Genomic DNA, 18,778 nt, shown 5'->3' on the forward strand with positions numbered 1-18,778 from the left:
GGTCAGGCAGATGGTTGAGGTTAGGCATTGACCTCGGGTGGTCAGGGGACAGGAATTGAACACACAAGCATGGACACCTGACTAATCCTGGGGCTAGATTGTTCTAAATAAACACACTATGATGGATCAGGTGATAGATTTCTGTATGTCTTGAAGTTTCTACACTCACTTTTCTCAGTGGTTTGAAGTGGGCGGGGCTTAGCTAGAAAGGGGTGATGTTGAGTTTTTATATCTTTTACCTCAACAGGCCTCTAAAATTATTACAACGAAACAATCTTGAAAGGGAACATCACTTTTTGGCTGAAACTCATATGCAAAGTGTAACAAGGTCTGTGTGTTGCTTTGTGACGAACCAAAAATGTTGTCAAAAGATGCACAATAAAAAAGGCACTTTTACATAACATGACACTAAAGCCCCTTTCACACATGCAGTCTTTCCCTGAAATGTGCAGGGACATTTTGCAGGGACATTTCCTGCCCAAGGTCACTTGTGAATGGGAGCAGGGATCGATATGCAGGGAAATCTGTAGCTCTAATTTCCCACCGTAAGACCTGGTAACATTACAGGAAAAATTCTGTCTGGGAGACAAGGCGCCTAGCAACGATTATGAACCTGTTTTTGTGAAAAGGTGCAAGGCGGAAAAGTTCCTGAATGTGGCTGCATGTGTGAACGGTGAGAATCACTAGCAGTGCCTGAAAGGTTAACCCACTGATTTAGGAACTATGTGTGAAAGCGGCTTATTGTTATAGTAACAGCCTACTGGTTTTCAATTGCTAATCTTTATATCAAACTGCAGTAGCATAATCTTGAATTAGTTATGTGACCGTTGAAATCACTTTAAAATATAAGAAGCAAAATGAATTCAACCTATTGTTAAACTATGATCACAGTCTACAGTGCCATGACTAATTGAGCTGTTTTTCCATTCTGAATCATATCTCATTCTCAAAAGGGGATTTTGTAACACTATGTAATGTGCATTATGGCTTTGACGACCATTTCCAGCTATCTTGTTGTCCTTCAGTAACTGCTGTGAGAGAGACAGAGAAAGAGAGAGAGGTTATGTGTATATGTGCGCTCTGGCTGGTCTTTTGTTTCCTCTAACAAGGGCAGAATGAGTCCAACCGTTACATCATCCTCTGCTCACAAGGAGTGGAAAGAGGTCCTCTGAATGAACATGTGACAGAGGGGGTTTCACAGCAGGTCTCTGCAGCCAAAAGCTCTATTTACTTGGTCCAGACATAGGTGATTCAACTATTCTACAGTTTCACTACACCAATGTTGATCTTAATATTGTCGTGAATATTCTACCCTGTGCCTTTAAAGGGCAGCATGCCTGGGTTTGTGCTGCCCAGCGCTGTCTTCAGTGCTGCAGTTGATAGATTGGGTCCCACTGGGGGAGGGAATGCATCTCTCTTGGTCCTTTGTGAGTGGAGGGGGTGAGTGGGCAGTAGGAGCATATTGTGTCACGACGCTCAGCTAGCAGGGTGGACGCAGGCAGGCAAGTGATGGAGGGATGGATGGATGGATGGATAGGAGGGTGGATGTGCAAGAGACACACAGGCAAAATGACGAGCAGCTCCCCTCCCCCTCCAGACCGTTTCTGTCACATCAGAGTCTGAAGGTAGAAGCAGCGGAGACACATCAGCCGTACAGCAGCACATGCTGAGCTGGCCTAAACAATGGCTGAGTGGGGCGTCAATCGTTATCACACGCATGAGCGCATGCATACGTACGGCCTACTGCTCTCATTCCCCCACACACTAACATCACAGCCTTTCCAAGTGTATGCACTGTTGTCCAGATGAGAGAGGGGGCACTCCTTCACAGCTGTTAAACTCAGATTGATTGCCGTGATTATTGTTGGAGGCTGGATACACCACCTTTCTTCGTCTTTGTCTTTCTCACACACATACGTCTCAGAGCGCATATCACACTCAATGTTTATCATTAATCTATATCAGAGAATCTGCACTATTTCTTTGGGGCACAGAGTTTCCTGCGTACACAGCCATTAAAAGCTTGGCCTCTGGCTGTGTGTGCGGAGAGAGAGCTTTTGCTGTCTGACTGTGACCCTAGTAAAACAATAAAGCCCTGAAAACAAATGGCAGGAAAATGAAATATTCTGGCCATCAGCTTTGTAATACACTAGGATGCTAAGCTGGTTGAACCAATCAGTTAATTATGTACAAAAAAGTAGGGCTGCAGCTGATTCATTGTATAATGTACAACCTCAAATCCAATGAAGTTGGGACATTGTTTGAAACGTCAATAAAAAAGACTACAATGATTTGCAAATCCTTTTCAACCTATATTTAATTGAATACACTACAAAGACAAGATATTTATTGTTCAAACTGCTAAACTTTATAGTTTTTTTCTTTTCTTTTTTTCAAATATTCCCTCTTTTTTGAATTTGGCATCAAAAGAGTGAAAGTTGAGGAATGCTCCAAAACACCTGTTTGGATCATTCCACAGGTAAACAGGTTGATTGGAAACAGGTGAGTGTCATGATTGGGTAGAAAAGGAGCATCACTGAAAAAGGCTCAGTCATTCACAAGTAAGGATGGGGGGAGATGTACCACTTTGGGAACAACTGTGTAAGAAAATAGTCCAACAGTTTAAGAACAATGTTCCTCAAAAATACTCTGCTTGGGAAAGTAATTTGTGTCCGTTGGTGCATCCAGGCATGGAACCGAGATTTAAGGTGAACACAGAAACTTTCCTCCTTCAGCAGATGGGGAAAAAAAAAAAAAACTTACAATAAGGAACAATAAGAACTAGAATTACCATTGAGTGGTTGTATACCAAAGTCAACCAGTCAGGTTACAGCTTACATAAATGTATGTCCAGACTTACATAGTGTATGTAGTGCAGAATTTGAAGGAATTGAATCAAATGTATTATTATTATGATGTATTTTTCGGTGTAACGTGGATGATTCACACACATCTTCACACTGGTTTTGCAGTTGAATTACAGCCATAAAAGCATTGTCGCAGAACATTTTTGACCTTTTGGACATAAAATGCCATCATCTTATTAGACATTTGTGTGAAACGATGCCATAAGAAGCGTAGGAATTCAGGAGTAATGTGCAAAAACATAATTGGACGGACAGGCGGACAAGCTGAAAACACAAGGGCTCTCTGGCTGTGGCTGTCAACACAAAAACACATTTTTCCCCTTCAAAAGTCTCTGAATAACTTCAGACGCTGTTTATCACCGTACACCAAACAGGAGTTGAAACTGTGTCGTTTTTGGGACATCATCAACTTGTGTGGTTTTGAACTCTCCATTAATAGTAAAATGTGTAAGAGCTTGAACCTCAGTGCGGGGTTTGTGTGACAAGGCGGGACAAAATGCTAGGTTGTAGATAAACCATATGGAAGAGCAGGGCTGACCGGCACAGTGGGATAGTAGTGTTGAAGTCAATAAAGTTGTTTTCCTGGCGTCTGGCTGCAGACTGTATCATGTAGTCCCTGGCAAACAGGGCTGGGAGCGGGACGAGGGGAACAGAGTGGAAAAGAGGAAGCTGGAGGCCATTCAAGAGAGACATCAAGTGGAGCAGAGGCCACGGGCAGTCAGTGAGATGTCAGATTGTCCGGAGGTTAAGTAGATACAGTATTTGTACTGAACAATACTTGAACTTACTGTGAAAAGGAAGAATAAAAGAGAGACGTTATTAGCTCCACATGTTTGTTAAGGCAAACAGCCATCTCCTTTTAACAACAAACTGTGTGGCTGCAGCTCAATAGAAACAGCATGTGGACAGGGTCTACGGGTTCACCTCCATTCAAAGTCACTTAGGTTGCACATTCTAATGTCGACTTTAACACTGATATTGTTTTTTCAGTGCGGTTTCTTCATACCGTTAAAACCTGCCAAACCAAATATAGATATTATTAAAACATGCAGTTCTATAAGCAAAAACAAAAAACCCAAAAAACAGCTCAATACAACAGTGCAGTGCAGAGGTGTGTTTAATTATTACTCTCCAGATGTGGGTCTACAGTGGACGTGATCATCCATTTAGAATCTGTGAATGCATCCTGCCTCATAAGTGCTACAGACTGGTGGAGGTGTAGCATTATGGGTAGTGCTGCACAATTAATCCAATATTTATTGTGATCACAAGTTTGGCTTCCCACAGTTAAACGGACATGTTGCGCTGCGATTTTGACGTTGAAAAGGCTCCGCTCATATAAAGCTCTGCTGCGTACGAAAACAAGCGCTACCTAACAGCCAGCTTCCACGAGGCGATCCGAATGTTTTGGCTTCACATTCAGGGAGCTGTCATGCCGCTGCTCACACACCTGTAGTGGTAGCCAGAAAAATGGCAAAAAGAAAATCCAATGTGAAACGCTAGTCTCTTTTATTTAAAATGTTATTCATATTTTGCTTCTTGGACTTGCACTATGATTAAGACTATAATAAGACAACAAGTCAACGAGTCTTATTTTGAAACTTTTGTACATAAGCAGGAATGTAGCATAACATGGAAGTAAAAGAAGAGCTCTGTTTACTTAAAGTGTAATGGTCTTTTTCATCACTTACATTCATCAAACAAGCCATCGAGACACTTTTTTTCGTGTAACAACTATTAACGGAGAAATCTGGGAGAGTCACTAACAGCCGGACGTGGCATGAATGAGTGATGGCATTCAAACGTCTTTTTTGACCACTAATGCTGCTGAAAATAACAGCAAACCTCTGCAGCAGCATGAGAAGCACCAACAACGTAGTTAGTGAACCCAGAGTTTATTAAAAGAGTGTTTGAAAGACTTACCTACTATTATTACCAAAGTCACTCCCAAAGCAACGAGCCCATTGGTGCTTTGTTTTCTGTGTAGGGACTCTTCTCATGCTACTGCAGAGGTTTGCTGTTATTTTGAGCAGTATTAGTGGTTAAAAAAGACCTTTGAATGCCTTCACCGTACTGCCCCGAGCTAACCAGTGTTAGCCACGCCTGGCTGTTAGCCACTCTCCCTTTGTTAATAATTGTTACACAAGAAAAGACTCAATGGCTTATTTTATGTATGCAAGTGCCGAATAAGACCATGGGAGGATTTTGCGCCGGAATTTCACTTTAATTGTTAAAGTGCAGATAAGCAGAAATGAGGAATTGTTTTACTGTTCTACTGTACTGTAACCTCCATCAACAGAAGAAACAGTCTTTTACCCTTAACTCGTTTCCCACAGGCACAAAGATGAGCTTAATCATTCTCACACTGTGTCAGACAGCACAACTTTCTCATGACATTGTTTTTTTGTTTTAAGAGGCTCTTTCTATAGTGGTGGGGGTGGAGAATGGAAACTACAGGCCCATCAGCTATTGTCATGATAAAGTACCCATAGAAAGTCCTGATACCCTTTTGAAATAGTCACGTTTTTTGTTTTACCCATTTTCAAGTGTCTATCGGAGGGCCGCAGGATCCATTTTCCCTTCAGTCCTGACCAACTTCCCAGTCCCTGCTGAAGAGAAACACGCCCACAACATAATGCTGCCATCACCATACTTCACTGTAGGGATGCTGTGTTTTGGGTGGTGTGCTGGGTTTGGTTTCTGCCAAACATCAGAATCTTCAGTATGTTTTTTATGAGACTCAAGTGTGAAATATTTTCAGAGGAGGCTTCTTTCTCTGCACCCTGCCAAATGTGTAGAACTTGTGAAATTGTTGTCACATGCACAGATGGACCAACCCCTGCCATTAAGACTTCAACTCCTTCAAGGTCACCATGGGCCTCTTGGAAGCTTCCCTGATCAGTCTTTTCCTGGCTCAGTCTCCAGTTTGGAGGGGCGGCCTGATCTAGGCCAGGTCTGGGTGGAGCCATATGCCTCCACTTCTGGACAATACTCTGAACGGTCCTCAGAGGGAGAGTAAAAGCCTTTGAAATCTTTTTATATCCTCCTCCTAACTTGTGCCTATCCACAACTTTATCCTGGAGCTCTTCTGAAAGCATCTTTCCAACCATGGTGAATTCTTTGTGTTACCGTGAACTACTAGGAGTGGAGTCCTCAAGGAACAGCTGATTTTATTCTGAAGTCAAATCAAAGGAACAGCTGATTTTATTCTGAAGTCAAATCAAAGGAACAGCTGATTTTATTCTGAAGTCAAATCAGGAACAGCTGATTTTATTCTGAAGTCAAATCAAAGGAACAGCTGATTTTATTCTGAAGTCAAATCAAAGGAACAGCTTCATTTTATTCTGAAGTCAAATCAAAGGAACAGCTGATTTGATTCTGAAGTCAAATCAAAGGAACAGCTGATTTGATTCTGAAGTTAAATCAGAGGAACAGCTTCATTTTATTCTGAAGTCAAATCAGAGGAACAGCTGATTTTATTCTGAAGTCAAATCAGAGGAACAGCTGATTTTATTCTGAAGTCAAATCAAAGGAACAGCTGATTTTATTCTGAAGTTAAATCAGAGGAACAGCTGATTTTATTCTGAAGTCAAATCAAAGGAACAGCTGATTTTATTCTGAAGTCAAATCAAAGGAACAGCTGATTTTATTCTGAAGTCAAATCAAAGGAACAGCTGATTTTATTCTGAAGTCAAATCAAAACCACCACAGTCGATGTCAGGTGAAGGCCAATTAACTGGGTGTGTGATCTGGAAGGTGATTGGTTAAACCTGAGAATGTTTATAATGGTTCTTCTAAAGGGACTGACTGACTTCACTTTTCCAACACTGCTTTTCTGGATTTTAATTTTTTATTATTTTTCAGAAATTTTGGAAGAAAAAAAAAAGTCACTTGAATGTTGTAAGGCACACTGGAAAAATATATTTTTTCCATAATTTCAGGCTGTAAAACAAAAAAAAGTGACTATTTTAAAAAAGGATATCATGACTTTCTATAGGCACTGTATCACTTTCAAAGAAGAGGCCTCAAATCCTCTTTACAGATTATAAACTTGATATAGAAATGCATAGTTGCATAAGGCTCAGGCTGAGAGTGTCTGTAATGTCAAATCAAATACGTAAAAGTTATATTCCAGCTTAAAGTTATGGAATCACTACGTACTGTCAAGGTACAGTCACCATGAAGTTGTTTGTTTCCTTAACTTCTTTCCAGACTGCCACGGGCTCTCACAGACAGCAGTGCTTTGAGCTAAACGCTCACATGCTCACTATGCCAATGCTAACATGCTGCTGTTTAGCAGCTGGTATGTCAACATCTTAGTTCAGAATGTTAGCATGCTAACATGCACAAATTAGCACTAAACACACAGAAATGTCATCAGTTTTGCCATCCATAGCTGCATTAACTCAGAGGTTGAGTATGAAGTGTTTATTGGAAGCTGGAGAGGTGCCAGCTCACCTCCAGGGCACTGCTAAGGAGCCCTTGAGCAAGGCAATGAACTCCTGCCTGCTGGGAGCACTGATGAAGTGGCAGCCTCATCACTCTGACTTCTCACCATAATTAATTCATGTCTATAGGCCCTGTGTGTGTATTTCAGGCCTGCCTGTGTGTGTGTGTGTGTGTGTGTGTGTGTGTGTGTGTGTGTGTGTGTGTGTGTGTGTGTGTGTGTGTGTGTGTGTGTGTGTGTGTGTGTGTGTGTAATGAATAACAGTGTAAATATTGAATGTCCCCAATGAAGGATTAATAAAGTACTTATTCTTCTTCATAGAGCTATTCTCTTTAATCGCTAAAGATGCTATTAACTAGTGAGTCATAAGACAATTTAGCCACTGGGGTAACGGCTAATAGCGGCGGCCATTGTTTACAGTCGATAAGCAACATGAGACACGAGAATGTCATTGGAAGTTGAGTCGCCCCAACGTTACTTGTGCCCATCGCTAATCTTAATTTACTGAGGCATACAGCCAAGTTACACGCAATACTTCTTCTCTCTATTCCTCTTAAATGACCCTGCATGAAGGCTACATCCACACTAGGGGGATTCAAATCAATTTACATTTGAATGATCTGAAACAGACCCACAACAAGAAAAAACAGTCCTTTCTTGGTATTATATACAAATTAAAGAGGAATCCATTGGTACCAACAATGTCATGCTAGCTTGTCAGGCAGGAGGTTAAACACTCCAAAGTTAGGCTAACTTTTGAGGAGGAAAAACTGGCATGGTCCCTTGACCTCTGTCCTCAACCTATCCGAATGAAAAATGTCCCTCAATACTCACTGACTGAGTATTGTGGAGTCTGTAGTGTTTTCAAGTGAAATAAAAGGGTACATTCATTTAACTACTTTGGGGTGAATTCTTAATATAAACAATATGTTTAATGATGCACCAGGTAAGAGGGTTCTTTGTACAATTTATAGCATGAGGTCTAGCTGGAAAATAACATCTCAAATTATGAAATGAATCCAATTCATTTGTCAGTGACTAAACAGCTGAACAAAAACAATCTCCCTTTGCCAAGACAACAGGCCAATATTATCTGAAATGCCAGTATCATAAGACAGATTCTGCCATGAGAGTGCTGCTCTGAATGCAGACAGCCCCGTCTTTGGCCTTCTGTGACTATGAGATCCTAATGTTTCCACAACAAAACCTTGCCTGACTCAAACTCTCCTTTGGCAAGGTTTTTTATTATGGAAATGAAGGAATAAGTCTTCCAGCAGAAGGCCCAACGCCAACCTGAGCCCAAGTGCTATAACCATGCCTCAGTCTGCACACACAGCCTGTCAGGCTTGATGGAGAATGCAGAACTCGTGGTGGAGTTTCAACACAAACTTCACCAGATGAACCTAGGTGACAAAGCTGCTACAGCTTTAACAGATGACAGCTGGCAGCACTACCCATAATATTCCAGTGAATATGTCCATGTGGCATTGCAGACACAGTCCAACAACCACCATGATGAATAGAAATGGGAACTGAGATCTGGTGTCAGTTGGGAACCGTTAAAAAATTGGAATCAGAACCATAATTTCATACCTCTGAGCTTATCAATTCCTTTTATCAATGCTGGCATGTTTTTCTGACAGCTGCACATTGCAAAACAATGCTGTCAAACTCAATGGTCCCACTGCTGAAGACTTGACCACAAAGAATCAAACCAAGCAAAATCGAACCCAGCACTGGCTCTAATCAAATCTTATCAATTCCCCACCCCTAATGATAAAACGTAAAAAGCTGATTTGAGGGAACCCATGCTGAATGCAGCAATGATTTCATTCATGGGAATTGTTTAAGTATTAATATCATGTCAGAATCATTTAGGCCAGATAAACAGAATACATTTCATTCAACAAGCAAACATGTTTGGCTGAGGCATCATTCTAAATAAAACGTACTGATTGACACGGGGAACAAACACAGAATAATGAATCCCCAAACAAACAAAGAGGGCGTGAGTTTCACTCGGGGTTCTGTTCAGTCAAGAGCTATGCTGTATATGAAAACCAGAGAGCAGCAAAACAAAGAGACAGGACTACTTGAAAGCAATATGAAAACCACAAAGGGTAAGACATGCTGCTCTGTGCCAGTATGACCAGCCAGCACACAGCTGGGATAACAAAAGGAGAACCAACCTAGTGTCTACAGACAATCCCTTTTGGCTGAAGAGTTTCTTTATGCATGCAGTGAATGAATAGATGGTTTCTGTGGTGTAACCCGAGTTACATCAACAACTAACCTGCAGGTGAAATGGATATTAGGAAGCTTTTCAGCAAACACTCACTCTGCCCTCCTGACAGCAGTGTAGCACATTTAGCTGGCTGCTGACCCCTACTGGTTTCTTAAAATAAGAACAAAGTTGAATAAAAAAGAAAGCTGCAATCTTTACGATGAAATGACACAATTCTGATTTATTTAATGGCAAGGAGTGAAAGCTAAAGAACAACAGCTGATTTGAAACTTCTCAACCATCTCATCTCTACAGCCTCATTGCAAATAGAGCATAGTCGTCAGCACTGTTCATCCTAAAATCAACTAAATCCCATTTTAAGGAGTTTTAGTGTCGCACTTACACAAAGTTATTGGAATCAATATTGACAAATAGAATGGTAGAATCAGAGCAGCAGAGTCTTAAATATCCTGACTTTTGTTCCCTAGCATGGGTCAAGCACCAAAAACACTGGATCCTACATTTCCCATAAAACAACTACTAAGAGCCACTTAAATGTCCACTCCTTTCATATACCTTAAGGTTGTGATGCAGGCTTTCTCTTAAAAAAGATTAAAGGGATAGTTCAGCTCTTTTGAAGTGTGGTTGTATGTTTTTATTTCTCCATAGTCAGTGTGTCACCTGCATTAGATGACAGCTAGCGCGCTGCCAGTTTGGAGAAGCAGACAGGAGTACTGACACAAGCTAAGCAATGTGCTTCTGGGCATAAGGGCAGCAGATACATTTATTTTAGACACCTAAAAAAAAGTGTACATCTAAAAAAAAATCCATTTCAGTTTAAGTGTTCGCTAGATTGAGAATATTTTACCACTTTGCCTTGCCTCTCCTTCTGCAAAAACTCTTCTTCTGTATTCTCCAGCTCATAAGGGGATCCTCTTGTCCTCACAGTGAACACAGTTCATTTTGTTGTAGCTTCACTCATTCTTATTTTCTTGTTTTTCTTCCAAGCTGTATTCTAGGTACACCATTCACATGGTACACCATTTGAACCAGTGCCGTGGCAGATACAGGGATTCAGTGTGGGTACACAACATTACCTTTTTCCCTACTTCATTTATAATTACACAAATGTAACTTCAATTGTAAAAAAAAAAAAAAAAAAAAAGTCCAAACCCTTAGAACACTTAGAACATTGTTTTTAGTTTAGAATATTTTAAAGCACCACGCATGATAACTGAAAGCATTTTCGACATAAATAATGCTGTGACGCAGTTTGGCCTCTCGTTTTTAAACAATGTGATATAAACTACAGCTAATAAACATTTTTATATTGTTCTGATTATGAAGATATATGTATAGGTGGGTCGTTTTAAGGTGACCCAAGTGCAATTAGCTGCAGCAGCTGCTGCCTCCTGACACAGAAACTGCTTCTCCAAACTGTACTCTAGGTACACCATTCACATTTGAATGTATATATATATTATTCCAGTATGTCACAATATCTGCTCACATGTGGAAACTTTTTAATTCTTCTAATCCTCACTAATTCTAAAATGTAATGTTCATATTTTACTCTTGGATTAAACATATCCCACTATAAATCACTAGACTTACCTCTATTCTCAGAGCACAGGGACACTAGAACATAACAGCCCTGACAGAGTCAGTTATCAAGAATCTACAGATAAACTACAGACACATTTTATCAAGTTTTTAAAACATTCAAATTGCTTTTACCCAAGTTCTGATGGCGGTATTTTGATGGTAAGGAAAAAAGGAGCAAGAGATACAAAACACATCTGTGGGAAAAGAACTGAAAATCTGGGATGCAAAAAGGAAATGCTGGCAAGGTGCAGTGCAAATAAAATCAAGTCGGAGTGTGAGAGTTCCATGTACTGTGTGACTCCACAGCTCGACAGTCACTAACCAGCCAGAGACGTTTCATGTCAGAAGGCAATTTTTACTAAATTAATATGAATCAAAGTTGGCTACATCAGCTAATTGTTTGATTTGCAACAACCTTCAACCATTCTGCACAAAGAACCCTCAGTCAGCGGAGGTGTGTGGAGCTGGGATGAATGAGGCCGTGCTTTGGGGGAATTTAAGAGGATATCAAACGAATGCAAATCATCCCCCATCTTCCTGATACCAACAGCAAAAAGGATCAATTCTGCTCGACGGCAATCTGAAAAGACATGTGAGTCATACTTCTTTCTTTATGAACATCATCTTTCCATTTCTAACCCAACACTGCAGGGGAATCACTAGACTTAAGAACATACCAGTTCAAAGCTTCATCTACACCATGATTGGCATCCATGTTGCTCTCATTTTAAACAACCAGTTCCACCGAAACGTTGAAATCACACTGGTGAAGCACACACTTTGCTCTGAGGTGATCAGTCCAGCTCCAGGTTGTATTCGCCCATTATTGGGCATAAAGAAAGGTGAAGTCTCTCCCCTTCCTGTGGACCCCATTAGACCTTATGTCAGAAAAGCATATGTATGGCAGTGAACGGAGAGAGAGAAACCATTTTTTTTGCTCCTGTTTGAGATGTGCTATAATTACACATTAGTCAATTTAAGATCATTTTTCAAGTCAGGAAACTCCTAGTTTGTTGTAGGTTCTTGTAGGTCTCACACAATGTATGGCACCTTGCTTGCTCACTAGCGAGCAAACTTGGCACTGATCCGCAACACGTGTAATTACCTGATGGGTTTTATCCAGCCATTCTTTTCAGGAAACGAAAGGACAGGCAAGATGTAACGATACATCCAGGTATAGTAGCTTCGGCGAGATGTCACTTACACTAATTTGGTGAGTAGTCTTTCTAATTACGTATGTTCACGAGGGATGCACCGATCCAGCTTTTTCAGTCTCGATACCTGTACCTGGGCTTTGCATATCGGTCCATACCCGATACAGATCCGACACCATTGTTGAAATAATAAACTGTACACCTCACCATGTGTAAAAGACGTAAGGCATCAGGCGTGACTTAAACATTACTTCCCTAACTTTGTCAAACAAAATGAAACTAATTTACACATATCTACAAATGTGCTGAATCATTATTTATTTATTCATTTGTTAATAAAATAAAAAATTGTAATGAAATGTAACAGCTGAACCTGAGAATAAAGTAACTTAAATAACAAACAGTGATTAAACTTATTTGTAACTCTTTAGTGCAAACAGGAATTCCAAAAAATAGCAGGTGAACATGAAAACAAAGTAACTTAAATAACAAGGTTTAATGAGTTTTGATGGTGTAGCGCTAACATTCATTTGGCCCCAACCCATAAGTTACAGTACATATTATGCAGTGGAAGTGTTTGTTGAATGTACAATTAACATAGGTGTGAATTTATCCATCACAACAACAATATCTGAAATTAAGACTATTTAATCTACAAGTGTATTTGCGACTCATGTATGTGTTACCCAATATCTGGGAGTGACAAACTTCATATGTGTTATTCATGGAACAATTCAAACAGGACCAAAGAATAATTTTTTCTCTCCCCGTTCACTACCATACATATCTTTTTCGGAATAAAAGGTCTCATGGTGGTCCTCAGGGAGGGGAGGGTCTTCGCCTCTTTATATGAGATTATGCTTTGATTCATGTGGTGACGCAGTTAAGCAAAAAAGCTTTAAGGTCATTACCTGGATTGTGCCAAAGTCCACGTTTTCGTAGTGGAAGTGAGCGCACTCTGCCAGTTTCGGGAAGTGGCCCTTGGTGAAGCAAAGTCTGAAAACATAACACGCACACAGTTTGGTTGACACTACATCCTCTGCTTGTGATAACACCTCAGAGTGTGTATGACTAGTGTAAGAGTGCAGTGCAAACAGAAGGAGGGAAAGGAGGAGGAAGACAGAGAAATAGACTTAGGGTATGGTAGGAACTCAAGAAGGAAACAGAGGCGATAAACAGTCAGTTCAGAGTGATAAATAGAGATGAACAGAGGGAAGGAGAGATGTGAGAGAGGTAGAGGAGATGGCAGGTGTGTGCGTGTGTGTCCCTACTCACTTCTTGACATTCTTGACCTTCATGCTGGCCGTGCTGCTGCTGCATGAGCGCATAAGGGGCTCCGTCCTCAGCTCAGGGATCTCTGCACTCCTTGCCTAAAATGCACAAACACACATATTTCTGCCACTGTTGTATTTTGGACAATTTTCCTTTGTAACATTGAAAAAGTCAACAGGCTGTTAACTTCAAGTAGATTCCAGTCTGTTGTAAACATCCCGATTGCTCAGTGTATCATTGAAAGGTCTTTCCTGATCTTTGTGGTGTTCATTGAAAAGGCTTGTGCACCGGGATACCTGAATGAAAGGCAGTGGTACAGTTTGACTGATGTAAATCAACTCCCGCCATAAGCTTTAATCAGGGAAGCCAGCAAGTGAAGAAGTCCCAAATCTGTATGAAATGTAATCAGTCACAAAGCTGTGCATGTTTGTTTGCAAATGTAAATCAGGCGGCTGAGTGAGGTTGCACCAGGTTGTAAACCGTTTGACTTTTAGTTTGTGATGACAGTGTTCTCTAGCCAAAGATACAGGGTATCCCACTGCATTACTTAGCAACACAATGAAATCAAAAATACGATCTAATCCTGTATAGGTATAACTGTTGATATTTACCAAACATCTGTCATTTTTATTGTAATGTGTTCACTTTGTATGTTTATGGAAAAACCATAATAAAAACATTATTCAAAAAAGAAATGGTTCTGGTGACTCTTCTGGACCTCTGTACATTTACATAAACTACATCAAATGTGATTTGGTGCGACTAAGTAATGTTACCTCCTTATTTTTTAGCATGAACTCTGTATTTCTACCTCTGGATCACTGTGCTCAAACACAAACAAGCAAGCATGATAACTTCCCAGAGTTGTAAAGCTCTTCCCCATAATATAATACCCTCTGTGCAGTGTTTTGACATCTGATAAGCCTTCAGACTCATGGATCTCCAACTGGACTCCCTGGATTGCATTTTGTATTTACACAGATACTGGAAGCAACACATCCCCCACGAACGCCAGGGAGGGTACAAATCCATAGAGGAGTATTGGCCAATCAAATCTGAAGCTTTCATCAAATCTGAAGCTTTCATCAAATCTCATCCACATATTCACTCAGAACTAGCTACTTAAAGTTAGAACATGCCCAAATGCTGAGACATCTGTAAGTTAGTGTATGGCCAAAGCATTCACTCCACGCAGGGGCTCGGGAACAGTCAGCCATTCTGCCATTCTTCAATAAAGACACACGCTTGGTTCATCGAGCTTGAATAAGATTGGAAATCAAATGCAGCTGTGGTCAACAGCACATTAACACAGCCTGCTGCAAGCTGATTTTATCAGTGGATATATTCATTGTCATATTTTCATTTAAATAATCGGACAGCGAGTTGTTGGAGGACACCTGGAAGACCAAATAAGTTAGAATGAAGGTAAATAAAAAAGATTAAAACATACAAAACACATCTGTGGGAAAGTAAACTATGTGAAACAGAATGACTGTGTGAGAAAAATGCACCAAAGAGGAGCTGTGAAGGTGAAGTGTGTTTACTGTGAAGGTGAACCACAGTTCTGTGAAAGTTTCTCCACAGCCAGACGCTCAGTGACAGTAAAGGTGGTATGCAGATAAGGTCGTGGACAGCCTAAAGAGTCTACACCACCTCTACCCAAGGTGGGCTGACAGACACAGCACTCACTTTCATTGGTCGTATATAGGAGAGCTGCAATTATTAGTTAATCAATAAGTTGATCGACAGAAAAATAATGAGTAACTATTTTTTGTAACTTTGTTTTGTGTGTAGGGACTCTTCTCATGCTGCTGCAGAGGTTTGTTGTTATTTTCAGCAGTATTAGTGGTTAAAAAAAAGACCTTTGAATGCCTTCACCGTACTGCCCCGAGCTAATCACTGTTAGCCGCATTCGGCTTTTAGTGACTCTCCGGGATTTCTCCGTTAATAGGAATTTCACTTGAAAACAAAAAATTTGAGCGAAGATTGCAAACATCCATCTCATTTGAGTAGATTTGCTGCCTTTACCCGTGTCTTGACTGCAAGCGCCATGGTCACATACGGACAGCGCTCACGCTGACACTGACTCGATCGTGTTTCTTTCACATAAGAAACATTGGCAAACTCAGGTCTGTTGTACCAAGAAATGAAATGGAGATTGTAACTCTTTTTATCTCATCACGTTTAGACTACTGTAATTCTCTTTTTACCTACCTTAATAAATAGGTAAAATAAATTAAACCGCTTACAAACTGTCCAAAAGGCTGCTGCTAGGCTTTTAACATGCTCCAACAGATGGCCACATACTACACCTGTTTGAACCCGTCTGCACTGGTTTCCTGTTGATTTTAGATCAGATCCTGATCAAGCTTGGATCCTCTGTCCAGGGCTTTCTAAGTGTACCTCAGGCCCGTTTCAAGACTCAGAGAGATCGTGCCATATATCAGTAGCCCATACACTTTGGAACTGTCTCCCAATAAGACTACCGTCCTTGGAATCATTGGGCTTTTAAAAAAACAGCTAAAATCCCATCCGTTCAGACATTTAGGCAGCATGTGGCATTTTATGTTTTAAACTTTGTTTTTTCTCCTTGTGTATTTCACCAGGTGTTTTATCTTTGTTTTATTTATTTGACAGTATATGATTGGATTTCATGTCCCTGGCTGTGAAGCACTTTGTGACTGGTGTCTGTGAAAGGTGCCATATAAGTTAAGTTTGCTTGCTTGCTTACTGCAGCTCCTCAACACCCAAGGCGCTTTTGTGTGTTTCCTCCCAGCTGCTGGGCAAAACTGACGAGATAGTGCGTGGGATTGAACCGGAGCGGAGTGTGCTGCTCTAAATAGATTTATTCTTTTTATTGGGCATCAACCTTGTGTTTATGCGCATATTGTGGGAAAAAAATAGACTTAAAGCGCAAATAAACTTTCTCGCCCGTCAGACGCAGCTAAGGCGTAAGGCAAAACAAGACTTCTGAAGACATCCCCCTGGTAAACTGTGATGGGTCATTTTCACTCGTTTCTGACATTAATCATTAGTTACAGGACTAATATAGTGCTTCACAGATATATGAAATATTAAACACAAGCTTCTTTAATACCAGTGTGTGTGTGTGTGTGTGTGTGTGTGTGTGTGTGTGTGTGTGTGTGTGTGTGTGTGTGTGTGTGTGTGTGTGTGTGCGCGCCCAATAACGGGCACATTCCAAATGCTTTTCTTGAGTGTGTGACTCAGATATTTTAAATTAATGGAAGAAGCTTTGAACTTCTTAAAGCCTAGTCCATGATCTAACCGCTCTTTTTCATGGCAAATCTATCATTTTTGAAAAAGATTTTACTGTTGCTTTTATCATAACGTTGCAGGAATTTGGGAATGTTTTGTTCCTTTATGCTTTGCTCTGCTGTCGACAGAGTACAATGTATCCTACACAGTGCAACAGGGCGTTGGTGTGACAGCTTACACTAAGTTGCTTAGTGCTTCTCATCACCTCCTCGAATCACCGGAGACATACATAATTCATGCCACTCCAGTCCCTCTCGTATCAAATATTGAACAAAGAATAGCAGACATGCAGTATTAAAAGCCCCGCCTCTGTGATCAATATTCATTAGCCTGGTGAGATTGTTGTTTCTCTTTCTCTCTGTTGCCAGATCGAAGTGAGCACTTGCGATAGGGCTACAACCACGCGCCGACCATGGGTGGCTCGGCATGTTACCATGGAGACGGCCTCATTTTTACCGTGTTGAAGCAGGACCTGAACCAAAGATTGGAGGGAAGGAAATAATGAATGATGCTGTCTGGTGAATGGAAACCAGCGTGAGGAGAGGAACTGAAAATAACAGATGACACAGGAGTACGCAGATAGGTAGATGACTATCTATGCAAAGAGTTAGGAGTGGGGTAGCTTTAAGAGCCTAATGCAGTCATCTGCGTTCATCCCTAATGTATGATAGTGTTTCAGGAACAGAGCAGACACAGTTCCAAGAGGAGAGGAAGACACAACTAATCAATCCACTGACGCAGATAAGAATGTGACAGGCAGCAAACAAGCTGATGAGCACATCACTGGATCTGACGTGTCAGTAATGACAGCTGTAGTTGACTCGTAATGAGAGCAGGTCATTGATGACTGTACTGTATGTATTCAAAACAGAGACCATCTCACACGATGACTGTGTGTGTGTGTGTGTGTGTGTGTGTGTGTGTGTGTGTGTGTGTGTGTGTGTGTGTGTGTGTGTGTGTGTGTGTGTGTGTGTGTGTGTGTGTGTGTGTGTGTGTGTGTGTGTGTGTGTGTGTGTGTGTCTCACCATGGCGCTGATGGTCTCCTCCCAGTCTGGTCTCTCTCTGGGATGGATGTTAGCGAGTTCAGGCACAATATCGTCGTCCTCCAGGTGACGCCCAGGCCTCAGGCTCCTACAACACACACACACACACACACACACAAGAACTAAATTAAATTCCACTCCGATGATACTTAGCTTAAGGGGTTTGTTTTCATTATTGATTGCTCTGGTGATTATTTTGTTGATTAATCAATTGTTTGGTCAAATGTCAAAAAAGGGGAAACGTGACCATCACATTTACAGGACCCCATAGGGACATCTTGTAACTGCGTGTTTTGTATCCAACAGTCAAAAACACAAAGAGACTATAATAATAATAATTGTCAAAACAGTTGCTGGTTCATTTACTTTCAATAGACTAATCAATTCATCATTCCGCCAACGTTGAAAATGTTATTTTACCTGTGATGAGTCAGTCGACTGAAAATGAATCAAGCAAACATTCTTTAATTCCAGCTTCTCAAATGTGAGGATTGCAGCTTTTCTCTCGTTTATCTTTATGAAGCATTCGCCTGCTAGTCAGATGAAATAAGACATCTGACATTAGGCTTCTGGAAGCTGTGTTTTGGGGTATTTTCTTCATAATTTTGGGACAACTTTTAGGGTAAATGATGAATCATTTACTAATTGTTGCAGCCCTACTGTGATGGAAGAAGACAAGAGTCTGCTAGGGCTGCCCCCAAATAGTCAACCAAGCACTGGTCGACCAAAAAATCATTAGCAGACCAAAATTTCATTAGTTAATTGTCACAGGAAAAAACAACATTTGAGCTGTGTCTTGTCAAAATTAAGTGAAAATCTATGCGACTGCCAGCTAGAATTGGGCCTAAAAGGCTGGAGGGCTTTTAATTTGAAGGACCAGATACAGAAAT

The 18,778-nt window shown here is 40.8% G+C and overlaps 1 protein-coding gene across 2 annotated transcripts in view; it reads right to left on the bottom strand.

Moving 5' to 3' along the window:
• The window catches only part of arhgap32b (Rho GTPase activating protein 32b), a 74,057-nt gene extending 56,089 nt beyond the window's left edge, over nt 1-17,968 (bottom strand). For both annotated transcript variants that reach the window (XM_083926913.1, XM_083926912.1), the window contains exons 1-3: nt 17,871-17,968; nt 13,573-13,667; nt 13,209-13,293 (exon numbers count right to left, since the gene is read on the bottom strand). In XM_083926913.1, the coding sequence (XP_083783039.1) occupies nt 13,209-13,293; nt 13,573-13,667; nt 17,871-17,873 (183 nt within the window). In that variant the 5' untranslated portion in view covers nt 17,874-17,968. The remainder of the gene's footprint in view (nt 1-13,208; nt 13,294-13,572; nt 13,668-17,870) is intronic.
• Nucleotides 17,969-18,778: the final 810 nt, after the last annotated feature.

Source organism: Echiichthys vipera (genome assembly GCF_963691815.1).
Source record: "Echiichthys vipera genome assembly, chromosome: 14".
Classification (NCBI taxonomy): Eukaryota; Metazoa; Chordata; class Actinopteri; order Perciformes; family Trachinidae; genus Echiichthys; species Echiichthys vipera.